At 35.4% G+C, this 19,965-nt stretch overlaps 1 protein-coding gene and 1 pseudogene across 1 annotated transcript; one reads left to right on the top strand and one right to left on the bottom strand.

Annotated features, from left to right (window-relative positions):
• The first annotated feature begins 6,601 nt into the window (after positions 1-6,601).
• On the top strand, positions 6,602-16,407 carry LOC121260514 (annotated as a pseudogene).
• A 955-nt stretch (positions 16,408-17,362) lies between these two features.
• LOC121260513 (nifU-like protein 1, chloroplastic) lies at positions 17,363-19,587 on the bottom strand. Its single transcript, XM_041162422.1, is given in 4 exon segments — positions 17,363-17,959; positions 18,049-18,065; positions 18,068-18,184; positions 19,147-19,587. Coding segments are annotated over 4 exon segments (654 nt in total). The 5' UTR covers positions 19,478-19,587; the 3' UTR covers positions 17,363-17,770.
• Between the last annotated feature and the right edge of the window lie 378 nt (positions 19,588-19,965).

Below are 19,965 nucleotides of genomic sequence, written 5' to 3'. Positions count from 1 at the left end.
GCATGATTAGAAGAAGATATCTTCACCAATTAGAATTAATGCATGTCACACGCACATGCATTATATAAGAGTATTATTATATATAGGTAATGCTTGTTGAAGCAGCCTAGCTAGCTATAAATTAAGGGTTTTGATCATTCCCTTGAAATTAATTAATTAACATGACTCGTACTAATCTTAAATTGATGAAGATGTTGAAGGAGGTCGGCTAGCCCCAAAACATGGAGACCGGACAAATTAAGGAGTTATAAGGAAATTAAATTGAGAAGAGCCATGCATTTGCTTTCATATATTGTATGACAAAAGGAGCTGTAGATTCTCAATATCATTTCTTCCTCTCTGCCTCCATGTGGCACCCTTTCGAGCCCTAATCGTCAGTACTATATATGCATGGGCGCTGACGTGATATCATTAATAATATTTAATTTTATATTGAAAGATTCAAATTTAATATTACCCCACTTGTGTCACTCATTGGCACAACTCCCATTTATTTATTTAAATATATAAATAAACATTAATGTATGCATTATTGATACTCATTAATATATAATTTAAAAAATTGAAAGCTGATACGTACGTACGTACCCAGCTAGTAGCTGCCTAATTAATTAATTAGGATATAAATTAATTATGTAAGTTTGCCTATGTAAAGGGGGGAGAGAAGAGAATTAATTAACTCATTAATGTATGCTTATAAATTCTAAATTAAGAAGGGAACAGAGACAGAGAACGAACAGCACGCAGCCAAAGTAAAACAAATTAACTTTTCTTTTTTTGTAAGCAAGAAAACATGCAAGCTAGCTTTTCACACGTACGTCTTCTAATTTACATGACCTTAAAGTCTTACATGAGTTACAGCAGACATATATTAATTAAGATATATACCCGGCGCACGTGCCTGCATGCACGCACACTGCTAGTATATATTAATTAACCTTTTGATCTCTGTTTAATTTTTCCTTTTTTATTTTTATAATGGACATGCAGCACGAAAATACCATTAAGTATATTTGCGCATTAATCAAGTAAAGGGCTACACGCGGTACGTACGTACGGCCACGACCTACTAATTTATAAGGATGGAATTAATGCAGTTTTTTTTTTCTTTTTAATAAGAAAAATGGGACTGGTTTGTCAAACCAGCGGCGAAATGAAGGAAATATTTTGATGAAGTTTTCATGTTAACCACTCCATTAATTAATTAATTACTTGCTATATATAATGGCAGGCCTACGTACTACGTACTCTCTATATATCTATTAATATCTGTAAATTTGTCAAGCTTTCTTTCGTAGGTTGTGGCTATATATATATATATATATATACACGACGACGTACAATGATTAATTATATATAATGTAGTACTAAGTAAACATGCATGCATACATAGGTTATTATAAGAAAAATGAATATTTGTGATGAATTATTTGTGATGATAATAACTATTTGCGACAAAAACTGACTTATTTAATTTAATATGAAATAATCATTTTTTAAAGAAATAACTGACTACAAATAAGTAATTTTTTTGTAATGGGTGGATCATATATATAATTATAATAATTTGTACCAAAGTTGGAATTAATTAAGGGTACTGTGCCATAATAATATATATTAACGCTAATATCAGCAAATAATATATATTTAGTGCCCTTGATCAGGGATTTATACCGATTAGACAAATTAAACAGTTTTTTAACATGATTTAGTAGTAGTACTGCATCATGATATATCATGAGCATGAATTAATTAAGCTGCGTGCTCTAATAATTGATTTTGATCGCAGACTGGTCACTGATTATATATATATATAGATGTTGAGTGTGAAGTCTTGTTTGTCGAAACTTTAACTGGTGAAGTTTCTATATATATATATATATATATATATATATATATATATATATATATATATATTATGTCCCCTGGCCAGTTAGAAAAGTTGAAGCAGAATAGGCTTATATTCTTAAAAAAGTAACAGAGAGGAAAACAGCCCTATCTGGGGCATGCACGCGCCGGATGATCGATGACAAGAAAAATATATATTCTGGGGACATGCAGCGTGGATGATAATTAATCATTTGTATATATATATATATGCATGATATATTGGCACGATAATGATAATGATCGATGAGGATGTGATAATAACTAATTGAAGATATTTACAATAATAATGAAAATATTGCTAGTACTGCTTGCTGGTTGTTAGTGATATATATGGCCCAATTAATTATGCCTATGGGCATGCAATCATTTTAAATTAACATTAATTTAAAATAAGTAAGCTATTATATTATTATCCGATGGACAAATTAATACATTCAAAATAATACAATTATATGTAGCCAAAATGTCATACTCGATCCACGTAATTACTTATATGAACATTTCTCATGAGTAGACATTAATTGATCTATTTACATTATACACACACACACACACATATATATATATACACACTCTAAATATTACATAAGTAATATTGTGAAAGCTCGCATAAGAATATGAAAAATATGTATTTTGGATTTTTTTAAATTGGTTTGATCTTACAATTTAAATGATGTATTTACTCACAAATAATTAAAGCTTATATATAATTCATGTATATATGTAGCGTGCATGCATGCTTCGTTGATCTACAATAAGATTAATAGCCTAGTTAATTTATGCCAATATCACAGATTAACTTAAGATAGAGTGCATGATCTCAAGATCGATCGTACATTTGAAAGGAAGATCGTTAAATATGTTTAGTTTTATTTTTTTCAGATTTTATGCGCACAACATATTTTTATCATTTTGGGGAAACCCCCAAAGTTCTTAATTATATAGACTTGTCTGGAATATAATGTATTGTGAAACACAACAAATCACAAAAGAAAAAGGATTGTAAGCATGAGTTGTTCTTTTAATATTAAAAAAATCAGTCACGAAATATTATAATAATTCTCAAGACGGAATAATTACAAAGAAGGATAACAATGCAAGATGGTTAAAGAAATAAGATAAGCAGGTTCAGACAGTCACAACAGGACAAAAACCACAAAATTAAAATATTTTTAATTAATACTATTGGTATGAGTTTTCGAGCATATGCTTGTGATGATTAATTATCAAGTTAATTAGGAAAATATTTGAGAGGGGAGAAAAGATAAACTGCCAGGATCGAGATGATCTCTTAAAAGAGAAATAAATTCTACAGTATTTATAATTTTTTTAGACAACATTAAATACTCAATTACTTTTTTAAAGATATATATATATATATATATATATATATATATATATATATATATATGCCTAGTGTTCATATCATTTTAGACCTTAAAATTGAGAAAGAAATTATAAAGAATTAACCTTAATTAAGTACCCGCGTTGTGTAGCCAACTAGCTAGATAGCTAGCTAGCCATGTGTCGACTGAACCGATATCATACATGCATATATAAGACCTAATTAATTAACTTCATACATGCAAAACACCATGCATGCATATTGCATATGATCTTACGTACGTCCGGTCAGCTTGTTACTGAATCGATCGATCATCACTAATCCACGATCGAAAACACATGATGACGAGAGGTGACAGAGAAGATCACCAAATTCAGAAACAAAAGTGCACATGATCAATGGATTAATGTGAAATATTAATCTATGATAAATTATACATGACTTTACCTATAACTAATATATCAAAAGTACGTACGCTAGCTTTTGCAGTGGTGCGACCTTGGGGCCTTGCTGTTGTGGCTTATTACAACGAGTATAACAACTCCCATGGTCGGCAACAAGACATTTAGACTTGGAGTGATAAAATATATATTCATCCCCTCGATCCTTCTCATCATCTTTGACGACAGTCAACATGATCAGCTTGGAAGGAATAATATTTAAGCAGCTGCCATCCATCCATCCATCTATCTTTCGTTTTCAGGTTATATATAATCCACTTTGAGTCAGTAGAATGTCATTATTAATATTCCTGCGCTAAGTACTAATCATTTTGACTTGTTCAATCAATTACGACCACCAAAGCCCGCTCTCCCATCCAACATTGTGCTGGAGATCAAGATCAAAGATAACCTGATCATGATTTTAAATAATACAAACAACTCGATTACCACTAATCAGGTCATGACAATCCGCAAGTGGACAGTTGAGTAGAGATCAACAATGCAGACATCAATAGTACATACGCTAGCTAGCTGCATCAAATTAACTTACACTGTCATCATGGTGTCGTAATTAGAACGTCGGATCCTGTTTTCAAGACAAAATTATATTAAGTTATTCAAAACCTAAAACGGCTAGCAGCTTCCATATTTGACTGAATATATATTAATATTATTATTATTGTGGGAGATAAGTTATATATTTTGTGTCATGTTCTCGTGTTTTACCCCATATATATATATATATATATATATATGTATGTGTGTGTGTATAAGATACTAGATATCTATTTAAGTTGAAATGAAAAGAATATTATATAAGTATGCAACCTCGATCCGAATCACTGCCAAAGTCTTCTTCTTCTTGTCTTTGACGTAAATGTGCAGTGAGATGATCATATGAACCGCGCGTTGTTTCCGAAAATGTTTCTTTCAAGTTTCACATAGGCATATATATAGTTGTCACATTTTAGCCCTAGATCGAGTGTCGATGATCACGAAATGCTCATATAGTACCCTAGAACAAGCTGTCATTAAAAAACTGGCATTGTATGAAAGAATAGTGCTATCTGATCATCTAGACGTTAAATGCGATCGAATAGGTTCTGCACATTCGGGCCTTCATGCGTAGAGCCCAAAAAATTATCAGAGTTGGGATCGGTTCGCTGCCAAGTCTCAATCTATAATAACCCCTATATACACTAATAAACTAAAAGGCAGGGAAAAAAAAAAAAAACGAAGGCCAGCATCAATAGTACTCTCAGAGCCGATCGAGCTTGTATAAACAAAATAGACAAGGTCTCTGTCTCTCTGACCACACAGACCGGCCACTTAAGAAACCCAAAAAGAAAGAAGAAAAAAAAAAAAAAAAAAAGGACTATAATATCGCATTCTTGGATCTAGTCATTATATAAATCAACTCCTAATGAATAAGTGTTTTGATGATTATGATCAGTATCACAGTACTAGCTAGTAGTACTGTTGGACATGACATTTAGGGTCCAGGTGTAAGTAAAAGCGAAGAACATTGAAAAATCTTGGTCATTTGGACTTGACAAGGATCTGCCATTTTAGTTCATAACGTGCCGACACACATGGAGAGAAAAGAAATAAAGTTGTGATTAGGGTAATCAAATCAAACACTAATTAATAATTTTATAAACGAAAACGTCGGCAGTTGAGTTAATCCCGGCGCAACCCCACCAGAGGGACCAAGATTTGTTGTGACAACAATATCGAAAAGACTCGTCAACTTAATTTAAGCAGATAAATAGTATGTGGGGTAAGGTTGTAAAAAGATGGTACCGATTGTTTGGTGATTGACTGGGCTCGAAAAACATGTTGAGGATATTGGTGAGATGATTGGGAAGTTATGATAAGAGTGTCATTTCCTGTATGCCCTTTTTTCAAGAGAGAGCATTATCTTTAAAAACATTTCGACCCTCTTTGCAGGGAATTTGCTCCCCGGCTCAGTGTTCATTAAGTGTGTAAATGTTATAAAAAAAAAAGATGGAAATTATGACTTGTGGAAAAGATGGGGACAATTCATGTCATGTGCTATATATATATACTATTATATATATCTTGATGCTTAACAAATTCATGTACTTAACCCGTTGCTGATCAATAACATTATTAATGATGGGAGGACTAGGGCCACATGACTTTGAGGCACCTGATCATTTCAACTCCTACCAAAACGCATCCCCATCTTGTGAACTTACGTGAGAGAGAGAGAGAGTTGGGTTAATGCATGCATATATTGTGGTTAATGCATGAATGATCATCATTAATATTTTCCGGTCTATGCGAGCCGGATCTTAAGTTTGAAAATCTCTTTCATTACAAATGACATAATATTGTTGATGTTTATTATCTGTTCTGTAGCTTCAAACTGGCAATAAAGGAATAAACTAATTCATGTTAATCATGAATCGGCATTGATTCACTACATATGTGTGTGTGTGTGTATATATATATATATATATATATATTATATATAGTTGTATTATTTTGATACTTGAATATTCGAGTTAGAGATGGTTAAAAAAAAAAGCTAAGATCTGTCATATTTAGCATAATAATTTTATATCTACAACTAAATAACAGTACATATATAAGAAATTAATTCTGGGGAACGATATTAGTTTGGACTAGCTAAGTACGAGAGGCTTTTTGAAGGGAAGGTGAAAAGGTTATAAGACAACCATGAAAGGGGGCAAAAAAGGTTGGGCTGCAATCTGTGTGAACCCGACACAAATAGGGCCCAAGCCCAGAACATGTCTGCGAATCAACGACGGCATCTTCTAACGACGCCGTTTCAGTTCAGAGAAAGGCCCCCGCACGTGATCTAAGCAAGCCCCTGTTCCAGTTCATCTCCCTGCTCCAAGCTTTCGCGCTCGTTTTACACAAGCCCTAGTTGATTCGAGCCAAAACCATAATCTCCCAATCCAAGCCTTTGGGATCAGAAATAAAAGACTCCCGTGCTAAAATGAAAACGTAGTTCTTGTTCTTGATTTGCTTTGAGATCGAATTATCTGCGAATTCAAAACTTTTCCTGAATGTCAAACGTAACCCTTTGGGGATTTTCTTGGCAAATGGATGCCAAGGACATTCTGGGCATACCAAAGAACTCAGTACCCCAAGAGAGAAAACCCAGACCCCAGAAGGACTCTCAGCGAAAACCCGATGGCATTTCACGCGAGGTATATATATATATATATATATATATATGAGTAATGATATACATGTTCGTTTAAATGAATAACCCTATATATATGTGCAAATGTATGTGTGAATTTTGTTTCTGTTCGTGTAATGTTTGTGAATTTAGCTAACTTTCTTTCGGGGTTGCAGGTGTATGCGCTAACGGGTGGTTTGGCGCCCCTTATGCCGGCTACAGATGCGTCTCAACTGAAGAAACGGCCTCCGCCGGACGAGAAGGTCTTTAATTTGCTCGCATGTTTTCAATTTCTTAAATATTTGTATAGAGGTGTTAAGTATGTAAGAGAGATTGTGTTGGGAATGAGTTTGAATCGGTTTTTTCGTGAAGTTGATTTCTTTATTAATAGGAGTTGGGTTTTTATGAGTTCTTTATTAAGTATCGTGGGTCATGCCTTTTAGATTGGTGGATTTTCTAGCTAGCTGGAGAGGTCTCCAAGGGAATTTACAAGTCGCAGCAATCTGGAAAATGGTCCCTATTTGCATGTGTTGGTGTATATGGTGGGAACGAAATGATAGAAGCTTCGAAAACTGCGAGAAGACAGCGGAGGAGCTGAAAGTCTTTTTCTTTAAAACATTGTTCTCATGGGTGAGGGCCATTGTTTGTAACGGACTAAGTGTCCATGACTTTTTACTATCAGTTGTAAACTCTAGTTAGGTATTTCCCACGTATACTCCCTGTATACTTGTGTTTTGCCTACTTTTATGAATAAAATACTCTGATTACAAATTAAAATTAAAAAATTAAAAAAAAAAAAAAAAGAGTTGGGTTTTTATGTGCCACATTGTTGAATGGCTAATTTTTGATACTGGATTTTAGATATTCTACTTTTTTTGTTGTTACTGTCAAACTTCGACCAAGAGTTGAGGTTTGCTAGAGCAACTCATGGAGGTGATATGAAAACTGGAGTTATCACAGTTTTGATTTCCAGTTGTTAGTTGTCACTCGGATTGAATGAATTTTTTCATATCATGTTTGTTCAGTTTGTATGCATAACTAGGTCAGTGCTGTATAATATTTTAAATTGAGAAATATGGGGAAGAAGAGAAGTTCAAGAATTGCCTATAGGTTCTATACTAAGTGAAGATAGATATACAGGAATGTTCTTATAAAAAATATACAAGAACACTTATAAAAAAAATATACAAGAATATTTCTCAATTGTTATGGCTTTGCTATCTTTCCCACTCAATTACCTGTAGGTTCTATACCTACCCAAAAATAATTGCATGTAGGTTCTGTGCTATTATTTTATATTTTGTTATAACATGCACGTGTCTATGACTTTATGTTTGTCAGTTAATTTTATGGGATGCGGGCTCTAAGTAATTTGAGATTCTGGCTCCAGATCACTTGGCAGTGGCTTCCTTTTACAAATTCTGCTCGAAAGGATAATTTGCAGCTTTATCACTGGGTAGGTTATTGTATGTCAGGATCATTGTCTCTCTACTGAACATTACTGCATTGTTATTCAGGGAGCATTAAGGTTGTTTTAACTTCTGTTTTACATTGCAGGTCTGAGTTGTAAATGGTATTCCGCCAACGGGTGACTATTCCTTTGCCAAGTGCAACAAGGTATATTCACATCTGCTTTCATCTTTGTGCAACTATTTTAAAGGACATTTACTCTAATTCATCTTTCTTCTTTCTTTTTTTTTTTTGGTTCGTTGGTTTTTCTTCTAAACATGCTCCATTAAACCTATTCTTTTCATATAACTGAATTTTTTAGATTATGTGATGTTGTGTAGTCTATTGATATTGTCAAATACACGGATGAGGAGTATGAGAAGTACTTGACTGATCCTGTAGGTATCAATTTAAGATTTCATCTGTTAATTTTATTTTCTCTACTCAATTGCAAGATTCTCTTCATTAAGAAGAAAAACAGGTATATAAATCAAAACATTATAATTTAAGCCTTCATTGTGAATGTCATGCTGTTGCTCACAGTATTGTGCTGAAATTGCAGTGTTTAACTTCAGTATCTGTCAGATATAGTCCATGTAACACCCGGGCCTTGCGCCAAGTCTATTTTGTTTTACATATTTTGGGTTAAGTATGTGAAAAGCCCAGTTGAAAATTTTCAAGTAATATTTTATGGGCTGAGAAAATTTAAGGAAGAGCCCATTTATTTTTTATTCACTACCAGTCATGAGCCCACTTTTTTGAAATGGACCAAAAAGCCCAAAACCATGAGATTTTTCTCTCTGACCCCACTTCATGCACGTCTCCCCTTCCCTTCTCTAGGGTTTCATACCGCCCTTTTATATATATATATATATATATATATATATATATATGCACTTATCATCTCATGCATGAGGAAACTGCCGAAACACCGTTGCTGCCCTCTTCAACCTTCTCCTCATCGCTGCCTCCCAACACCTGCTAGCACAACCACACACGGTCGCTTCACGTAGTCATCTCTGCACCCTCGCATGACCGTCCACCACCCCTTGCACCACAGAAGGATAGCACTGCCCAGGCCACGCAAACGTAAACCCCTGCACAAGAACAGTCGTAGCCTCCATCCGTACGTTCTCAACAAGCTCCTTTGCATCACCACTGCAAATCTCCACTGGAAGCAATGCTGCTGTAGGAACCACCCACAGCCACGACAAACGTGAAAACCACCGTGATAGCCCGCTGCTCTACCTTGCACCTCTGTACCTAGCCACCGATAAGCTTTGGACATGGAGGGCTCTATTTTTGCACGTCGAAACAGGGGAAGCATCACCACCGCGAGCCACGTCGTCAGCCCCCTCCACTTCGACGCCACTGCCATCAAAAGATGCGGGAGGACAAGCCTCCACCTTCGGAAGCTACCTGGTCGACGCCCAACCACCAGACCGTCGCATGCCTCGCTGCCTCATGGTGAGTTTCCGTTCTCTCTCACGTCGAGCTCTCTCTTCGCCCCTCTCTCTTTCTACATGAGGTTTCTCTCACTCTCTCTCGTGCCCAGCCATCCAACTCGACAGCATCTTCGCTGCACCACCCAGTTTGCTGTCACAAGCAGCTCCCTCCTGTGGATTGCAATGCCTCTGTCGCACGGTTTCCCTTATGGTAAGATTCAAAATTTCTTTAGAAGGCACTTTTGCATATTACGTATAGCTTGGATAGGGAAGGTTAGGTCATGAAATTACAATTGTGCCCTCATATTTTTAAACCAAAGCATGAGGATTTTTTAAAGCTATATTTTAGTGGGTACGTTGAGCCTAATCTTTTTGTAGAAAAATATTGGATTTTTTTTAGTGGGCTTTTGACCTACTTTAAAATAGTCCAAAATGTTTGTTTGACATAAAATAGTAAGGTTTTTAAATTGCAGTGGTATTAAAGTCTTAAGAATTTAGAGTTTATGTCTTGGTCGGAAAAATTGAGTGAAAATTGATGTATTTCAGATTTGATGATATTTTAGGGTTACGAGAAATTTAGATTTTTCGGAAATAGGTTACTTAGCTTTTAAGGTTTGAGTATTGAAAAAGGTGTTAATTTCGGATGTTTATGGAAATTACGTAATTATTTTATAGGTCACGGTTAATATTCGTTCAGCACTGTTGTGGGAAAATTCTGAAAAAGCTAAAAAGTTCAGGTAAGCGGAGTTCTTATGCTAGACTTTGCATAAAAATAAAATGAGCTGAAATTGATTTTTGAAAAATATGCACGTTTGGTTATGAAAAGAAATATGAACTACCTCAGTTATTTGTTCTGCATTACTCATGAGATTCTGTTTAAAAATAAAGTATTTTCTGGCATAACTGGTGTAGAAATGAGCTATTTTAGCATTTTGTTTCTAAACTGTGCAAAAAAGAGCGAATATGAAATTGTGTATAAATTATGATTTTGTGATATGATTATGTTCTATTCTGAAGATGTTTTGTACTCTGATATGATATGATGTGATTTTTGAAAGCATCTGGCATAACATTCTGTTTCTGTTTCTGTTCCGTTCTGACCTTACCACGAGTGTAAAATTGTGGCCTCTGTTCGGGTTGGTATCAATTTTTCTGTTTCCGGTTCATCCATTTTGGAAGTAAAGTGATTTTCTGCGTGGTCTTTCCTGTGTGCACACTCGGGGCTCCTAAAATAATAAGGGGAAGATTCACATTTTGTTTCTACTCGGTTGGCCGCCGGGGTTTGCACAACCCTACCACGGGGGTTAAACAGAGTATATGTTCTGATATGATAAGATAAAATGTGATGTTTCAGTTTATGCTATGCCAAAAGGATTTTGATTATGAATTTTTTTGAACTTTCGCTCTGATATTTTTCATAATATTCTAATTCTGCATTTTGAAAGAAAAATGTTTTGTTTTGCATTCTGAAAGAAAGTATTTTGGTCTGCATTCTGAACTCTGTAAATGCTCATGTTTACACACTAGTATATGTTATCTGCTTACTGAGTTGTTGATAACTCACTCTTTATCTCCAAACATTTTTCATATGATTTTGATGGTTTAGCTGGAGAACAAGAGTACGAAGTTTTAGCAAGATGTGATGATCGTAGGGGAATAAGTGTTCGAGGGTACAAGTACTTATTTGAAAGTCATAGTTAGTAAATTGATTATTTTCAGATATTTTGATGTGTTGGGCTAAGGATATTTTCGAGTTTTTGGGGAGTTTCTAATTTATTTTATTGAAATTTTCTTTGTTATTTCGGTGAAGGATCATGGATATTTGGATTGAGTAAATGAATTAATATTTTATTGAGCTTTCTGGATTCTATAGTTGTGGTATTGGAATTGATATTAGGTATTAAGAGCTAACTCTCCGGACCTCCGGGATCGGGGCGTTACAGTCTATTTTGATTTAATGATTCCAACCTAACTTTTTGAATATTTTTGTTTGAATTCTCATCTTGGTTGTGCCTCTTATTGAGTTGTGGCTAGGTATCAATACATATTTTCTGCATCATAGGATTTATAGCAGCATCATGTTTTGGATCTAGTACCTAAATTCGCATGTCATATTTAATCTTTGTCAGGTGTGGACCAAGGAGGAGACAGATCAGTTGTTTGAGTTGTGCCAACGGTTTGACCTCCCCTTTATTGTGATAGTTGACAGGTTCCCATCATCTTGGACTGTGGAGGAATTGAAAGATCGTTATTACAGTAGTACTGATCGCGCTCTGTTTGTTTAAATTTGGTGCTGCTGATTTAATGTTTCTAATTTATGCTTGAGTAATCTATTTATACATCTGGGAGACATTATACTATTTTACTTTCAGCACATTCTTGACTGTTTTTCTTGATGATTATGGTATTCTCTGTGTGCAGTGGCTCGAGCTATATTGAGTGCTAGAGCTCCATCTCCTGGTGACATTTCTGGCCACCCTCTTGTTAAGGTGTGATAGCTTTATTACTGCAATATATGCACAAAAATCTAACGAGGGTTTATATGTCAATCTAAAGTTTTTATTCCCTTTTCTGGACTGTATATTGTTACTTAAAAGGTCCGTTATATCAGAGCATTGTTCTGTTTCAGAATCTGATTCCTCCTTGATATAGGAACCTTACAATGTTTCGCAAGAGACAGAACGCAAGCGAGCATTATCTATGGTCCTCTCTCAAACTAAACAGCAAGAGCGAAAAGATACTGAGGTCTAAACCTTTATATGCATTTCTAAATCTCCTATTTGCAGTTCTGAGATCGAATTGTTTAATAACTTGTTTGTTGGTTGTTCACTGCGCCTTTCCACAGGTTCTTGCAGAAGCAAAAAGAATAACAGAGTCACGGATGGTTGCAAGGGTAAAGCATTGAATTAGATGTGCTACTATGTCTATTTTTGGTAGCTGGTAACTTCCACTGCTATGGATGAAAGAGGAGACATGTTTACCCAGATTATATTTTCCAAGTAAAATACTTTTCAAAAAAATTCTTTTCAAGTACAATAGAAATGTTTACCCAGATTACATTTAATTTGCCATTAACCCTGGTTGTTGCACTTGTTTTCTCATAAGTGGTCTATTACATTAAAACCGGAAGCTCCCATATTGGGTTAGAAGTAGAGAGCTTTATGCATCTATGCTGCTAAAGAGTATTTCAATGGGTACATTCATTGCCTCCATTCAGACCGCATGCCTTTTCATTTAAAGCCTGTCCAACCAAAATGCTTCAATTTTTCTTTTTTGTTTTATCAGGAACTATATCACTTATGAAATTAGTTAGTTGATCATTACTAAGATTGAAATATTTTAGCGAATATGTTACTGAATAATTGTAAGTTTACATAGATGAAACTTTTATTTGTGTTCAACTAGATGTCGTAAGCATTCTAGTTTCTACCTTTTAACCAGATTCTACATGTTTTTCTTGTTGTTGGGACCATCACTTGTACTTCTGCTGGTAAAACTGCAGACGATGGAAGAGCTTGAAACTTTTTTTTCAATACTTTATTCCTTTGGGCAGTTTCCATGCCTGTAATGAGCTGAGTTTTTATGATTTTATTCTCTCTTTTTCAATTTCTAACTAGGTGTTCCTCTTGTATTCTTCATGTATACTCGGGTTAAGCTTTTTACATTTATTAATAAAAGTCTTGCTACTCGTAACACCCCGAGTGTACTACCCACATAACATCGTTGAAGTCACTGATATTCTGTCACATCAACCATAAAAAAATGATTGGATTGATTGTCTGCTACGTCATTGGTGTTACATGGCTGCTATACTTCAAAAGTGTTACAAGTAGAATTTTCCTTGATAAGATTTTTTATTACTAGTAAAAATCTGAATGGGATATAGAGTCCGATTGCTTAATCACCTTTGTCGTTTTTATTAATCAAAGTGTTGTGAATAGTTGTTAATGGATCTCTTGTTAGAGGGTTATAGCTATCATGTTTTGTGATATTGTAATAATGTAAAAGAAGGTCTGTGTTCTTGTATTTGCACCTGTCCTTGTGGTGCATGCCCATGTGCTCTACAGGTTAGTTTATTATTTGGTTTTCTGCTTTTCAGGGAGGCAAAGAGTTTGAATTGTCTGTCCCATTAAATGCTGGTCCAGAAAGTGCTGAGAGGGCTGTTATTCCGGGTGATACTGTATCACCTTTATCCAATGTTCAGCTTCCCACTGCAGCAGTTGCACCTTCAACTTCAACGGCAGACAATGCCTCTATTCTGGCTTCTCTTTGTATGGTAAATTAATAGTCTGTTTGTCAGTTATGCGCTCTCTTTATCTGTGTGTTGGTATTTATGCACGTAATCTTGGCAATAAAGGTCGTCTCTAAGTTATTATGGACTTCTGAAATTAAACTTTGTTTCTGATTTTTATATGAGTAATTGGTTGTACTTTGCTTTTCTTTTCCTTTTTAATTTTTATTGAAGTAAGATTTTGAGCTGGATGTCTCCTCACTTTTTAATGCTGTTTACACAAGTTTGTCCACCTCGAGTCTGTTGGCAACTGTATCTGTCATTAAAAAAATTGTCCAACTGACCGAGAATTTTTCAGCTCTGTGTATATCTGAGAACGTATGCACTTGACCAAATGGTGCAAGCTGCAAGCTCATCTGCTGGACTTCGGACTATAAAGCGAGTGGAGCAAACTTTACAAGAACTTGGGGTTTGTTTCTGCTCCCCGAGTCGTTGGTGCTGTATGTATACCTTTTTCTTTGTAGTATTATATATTGGCAGATTGTATAATACCGAGGGGTGGTTAGATTAAGATTTTATCTATGATTGTTTTACCATCCTTCAACCTGAATTCCTTTGTTTCACCCCACTCCCCCTTTATACTCTTTTAGAGAACAATTCTGAAAATGAGAAATAAGATTAATAACATTTTTCTTGATAATTATAAAGACCAAAAAACATACAAAGACAATTTTGTACTCTTGCTTTATAATTTCCTGCAGCTCTTTTTAAGTTAGCTAAAACCTTACCATACTATATCTTTCATTAACCAGAATATTTTCAATAATTAGATGTTTCTTGAGTTGCTAAGTAGTGATTTTGCTCTACGAACAGTTTTTCCTTTTATCTTTCTGTTTTCTATTTAAATCACCAAAAGGTGTATCAAAAGTTGTCCTATCTTTACCAGGTCAATCTAAAACCTAGAGTTCCAACCAAAGCCGTTTGTGCAGAGCATCTTGAATTGAGAAGAGAAATACTGACTCTACTTAATCTTCAGAAGCAGGTATTACTACACGTTGAATTCTTTTCATTTTTAACATTTCCTTTCTTGACCTCGTCTAATTGTCTTCTCATTCTCCCTATTTAGTTTTTATTCCTCTGGTTGACTTTTAGTGCTTAGATTGTTAAAGTTCTATGCCCAATTAAACTTTGAAACCATCTCTCCTCCCCCCAAAAGTAAAGAATAAAAAATAAAAAGTGAGTGTGCGTGCGCGCACGTGTGTGAGAGTGAGAGAGAGAGAGAGAGAGAGGAGATTTTACATGTTTTGGGTTATGGATTTTCTCATTCCACAATAATGTGTAGGAATGAATAATGTTTAGTAATTTACCATCCTAATATAGACGTGGCAGTGTTGTTGCGGAAATAAAAGTATGATAGTATAAAAGTGTTTACTTCTCCCCAATTGTTGGGTTCCTTGGATTTAATCACTTGAATGTTCAATTTTCAGTTGCAATATAAGGAGGCTGAAGGTTCATCTTTTCGTGATGGTTCGCACGCTGATACACCCGGCACACCTAAGGTAGTAATCTGTTTTTTTCTTCCTTTCTCGTATTGGTTGGTTTCTGTATCTTGAGCTTGTGATTCTAGAATTCTAACACCATTCACACCGTGTTGGGGATCAGGATCGGACATTTGTTCCAGACATGAGTTTTGCGGGTAAAATATTAGACATTTCCATACTTTGCATTATGTATAAATGCTCAGCTGCATGGTTTTTCGTTTCCACATTGAGACAAGTGAGTGTTATAGTAATATTTATTATGTATTTAATTGCGATTTCAGGGGAAAGGGTTGGCAAACGGGACCAGAATCGGAAGGTACGCATTTGTCTGCTTCATATCGTCCAATGATTTTTTGTTTTCATCCCCAATTCTTGCTTATTGTATTTTAATCTTTCTTTGTAATTGTGTACCTTCAAGGCCACTGGAAGGCCATCAGAAGCTCCATCATCTCCAGCTCAGTCTAAAAGGCCTAGAAAAATGAAGGCAACAGATCTATAAGTGAAGAAGCAAATGAACTTTCGACGAAGTAGAATGTAGAATACATGTGAAAGGTTTATTGTAGGGTACAGAATTTGGGCTGGAGGAAGCTTTGGTTGCAGAAGCCTTTCTGTAGGTGCTGAAGGAATTTTGTTGAGAAGCAGAAAGTTGAAGCACTAACGCATGACCAACTCATGTCCTTGTAGGAAAATTTTAGTTCGTGCATCATCGTAATTTAGTTGAGTTTATGCCACAATGCTTTTAGCAAGTTGGAGAAACAAGAGATCTTTGTGGATGCCGGATGGTGAGTTTTTGTATATAAAAAGAAGTGTCTATCCCATGATTCCCATGTGATGTAACAGTGTTCTCTTCCCTGTCAATTTAAATAAGAGTAATTCTACATATAATTGTGAAGTGTATAAACGTCGTGTAATCATTTTGAAAAAGAGTGGGATTCACTATTAAAAAACTATTTAAAAACACTCAACTTGGAGTAAATCTGCCAGTGCTTGGATTTTTCAGCCCCTCTTACAAACTATGCATGTTAACGTTAAATGGTCGTCTTCTCGCAAACATTTGGGTAATTGGAGTTCCTGAGCGACTTTTTCAACCTTTTCGCTGTTGTGAATGTTCAGTCTGTCCTCCACCACCCTCTCGAACTTGTTTAAAAGCTTAATCTGATTTCAGATTAGAGAAATTATATTTATAGTCACGAAGTGAGCAAGTATCGTATATTTCTTTTGAAAAAAGTGAATAAATATGATATTTATATAAAAATAATAATTTTTTAATAATAGATCTACTTGTTTTTAAAAATGAGTGCGTGGCACTTCTCTAACCCAAAAATATTTCTGTTATTCAAACGATGCTTAACAATACAACTCAAAAGGCGCGTCGCTATCATATAAAAACTTTTCAGGCGAAGTTTGTTGGATTTTTGGACACTTTGAAAGCAAAAATAATAGGGTCAAATACAAAAATAGTCCCCCTATGGTTTGTTTGAAATTTAAATTGGTAACCGTCTTTTAATCAAGCCTTTTTACACTGATCAAATCGCTAATAGATCATTAAGAAGATCATATCAGCACCAAAGTATGCACAATATTTTTCATCAATTTATCTTGCTGGTTGAAATCAAGTATTACTGCTGATGCAGACAAGAAGTCTGCCCATAGAAACATGTTTTGTAGGGACTTTCCCGTGACTTGCGCCTTTGATGTGATTATTATCTAGCTTATAACAAAATTGAATTGATCTACCATCTACCAAAAAGAATCTACTTTAAAAAAGAGAGAGAGAGAGAGAGATTTAAAGCTTTCTAACAGTCGTATATAAATTAGAGCTTTCCAAGGCGCACAATAAGGAGCAAAAAGATTTACAAACAATATTTCTCTGTAAATTTACAGACATCTAAAAACCCAAAAACACCAATTGGGACAATAAATCCAGTTCTAAGGCTAAAAGGGGAGAGGGAATTCACAACAACATTTATTCATAGTCTTTTATATATGACAAAACCTCGTCTATTAAGAAAGGAAATCTTGTAATGTGCACTGTAAGCCTGTAATTATGGTGACATACAATAAAAGATACAAGACACCAACATTCATGTCATTGCATGCACTGAATGTGATCATATATAATGCAATTCCTGGACCAGTTAGCTTCAGAGATTGAAGCTTAACTATGTCTAACAAAGTGATCATGGACCCAATGGAAAATGCCTATAACTAATAACTAATTAGCTGAGCTTCTAAGGTTGTGAGCAACCTAGCCAGTGAACACAACATTCACAACATCCGGGAACTTCTCTTTAATTGCTGCTTTAATTCCTGTTCCAATGGATTCAGGCCCCACATACTTTACGAGGCAATCCCCTCCTTCAACAGACAATACTTCCACGCTGCCACCATAGTTCTTAATGGCTGGTCTCAATACGTCAAGATGACCATTTACCGCCTGCAGTTTCAGATCTAGAAATGTCATCATCGATGGAATTCAACTCATGTCTTTTATTCCTTATCAGCTAATGTCGGTATATAAGTTACCTCAACAGTTGTCCCCCAACTTCCTCATCATATACTTGCCGAATGTCCTTCACTGCATCGCCAAACTTTTCCTTCAGTACCCGTTCGATCCCCATCTTCATAGTAGTTGTGGAACTAGGACAGCTCCCACATGCTCCTGCACATTAACTCAATGCCACGAAAGTCACATGGGTTTAATACAATTATAGGTCTGTGATACAAAAAATAAAAATAAAATAAAATAAGAATTATATATTTTCTTATCATATATTTTCCAGCAAGAAAACTTCACAATTCAAGTTCTGTAGTGTTATCCTGTCTTTCCAAATGACTCGCATGAATCAATCAGAGTTAGATGGTATCTACTGTGCCAAAAATGCAGTTCGTGTGTGTCCAGGAGGCAGGAACCAACTCCCAAAACTGGTGATGCCATTTGTAAATGCTATCCTAATTATTAAAGAAAGAGATATATTTTTCTAAAAAGGCTAAACACTTATTGATCCTCTAAAGACAAACGTCTGGACGATCTGATCTTTGAGCAAACTAGCAGCTTGGAAATAACATATTTCACGTCAAAATGATTGACGAAAGAAATAAACCACAGACCAAAATTCTTAAATCGTATTGCCTATAGATAATAAACCCAATCATGACGTAATGGGACTTCCATTATATTTTGTTGAGTAGTAGTACCAATGACCCGCTGCATCCATTACAACCACATTGAGCTAACCAAAATCACAAGCCTGTGGTCATGCTTCCTCTCACTAATAACGTGTTCATTTCTATTTGACTCGGCCTTTTATGACACGAAATGAATCAAACAGACAAACGATGAATTCATGAAACATGGAGACAAAACTGCTGCTTGTGATCTTTCATAAGGGTCTTAACCTTGGTCACACTAATTGCTACCGAGCCCATATTTTGGTCACACTAAATTAACTCCATCGAAGTTTCTTAGACAAGCTTCGACAGAACGAACTAAAAACACTCACTACCCAAAAATCAAAAGGAACAAAACTATGTCATTCAAGACGAAGACAATCAATAGAAACAGCCCATCAAATTATAAAGTCAAAATACATGCAAAAGAAAAAACAAGAAGAGGCGAGGCACCTTGGAGTTTGAGAGATACGATGCCATCTTCGACAGACACAACGTCGACGTTTCCACCATCTGCAATGAGATAGGGCCGAACGTCCTCGAGAACAGAGTCCACGTTTCGAGCGGTGAGCTCGAATTTCTGGGCAGAGTACAGTCCCGGCGAAGAGCCAGCGGGAGCACTTGGATTCGAGGCCCTTATGGCAGTTTTGGAAAAGAGCCTCCTTTGAGAGGCTCGTTGGGCTTCTTTCAGAGATATGAATTGTGGGTATTGATGGGTTTTGGATGGGAATTTGGGGGAAGACGTTGGGATTTTAGGCAATCCGGTGGCTGTTAGAGACGCCATTGTTGGAGCAGCAACTGTACCGGAAACGACTAGGATGTACGAGTTTAGGGTAAGTTTTGGTATTTTGAGAAATTGACGGGCAATTAGGAATAAATCGGTATTTTCTGTGTGGTCGCGAAGCAGGATCAATCCAATCTATTTTTTTAGGGAAAATTTTATGTTAAACCTGAAAATCATAATTATTTTTCTAAGTTGCGTCTGAAAGTATCCCTCTGACAAATTAATTTTGTCAGAATTTTACGAATCATGTCTCGAATGATTTAGATCATATAATAATTTAAAATTTAAAATTTATAAATTTAATTATGTCATATAAATAATATGTGATGAATTATTAAAATATAAAAAAATATTTATTGCAGCCTACAGTGTGCTGCAGCCGCAGCACAGGCTGCAGCACACCCTGTGCTGCGTTTAAAACAAAAAAAAAAAAATTTGCATGTGAAGTGTGCGGAGAGTGCGGTTGATATATAGCCACACTCTTAAAA

Source organism: Juglans microcarpa x Juglans regia, chromosome 4D, assembly GCF_004785595.1.
Source record: "Juglans microcarpa x Juglans regia isolate MS1-56 chromosome 4D, Jm3101_v1.0, whole genome shotgun sequence".
NCBI classification, from domain to species: domain Eukaryota; kingdom Viridiplantae; phylum Streptophyta; class Magnoliopsida; order Fagales; family Juglandaceae; genus Juglans; species Juglans microcarpa x Juglans regia.
Note: the sequence above shows the minus strand (reverse complement) of the source record. Positions and strands in the feature narration are given on the sequence as shown.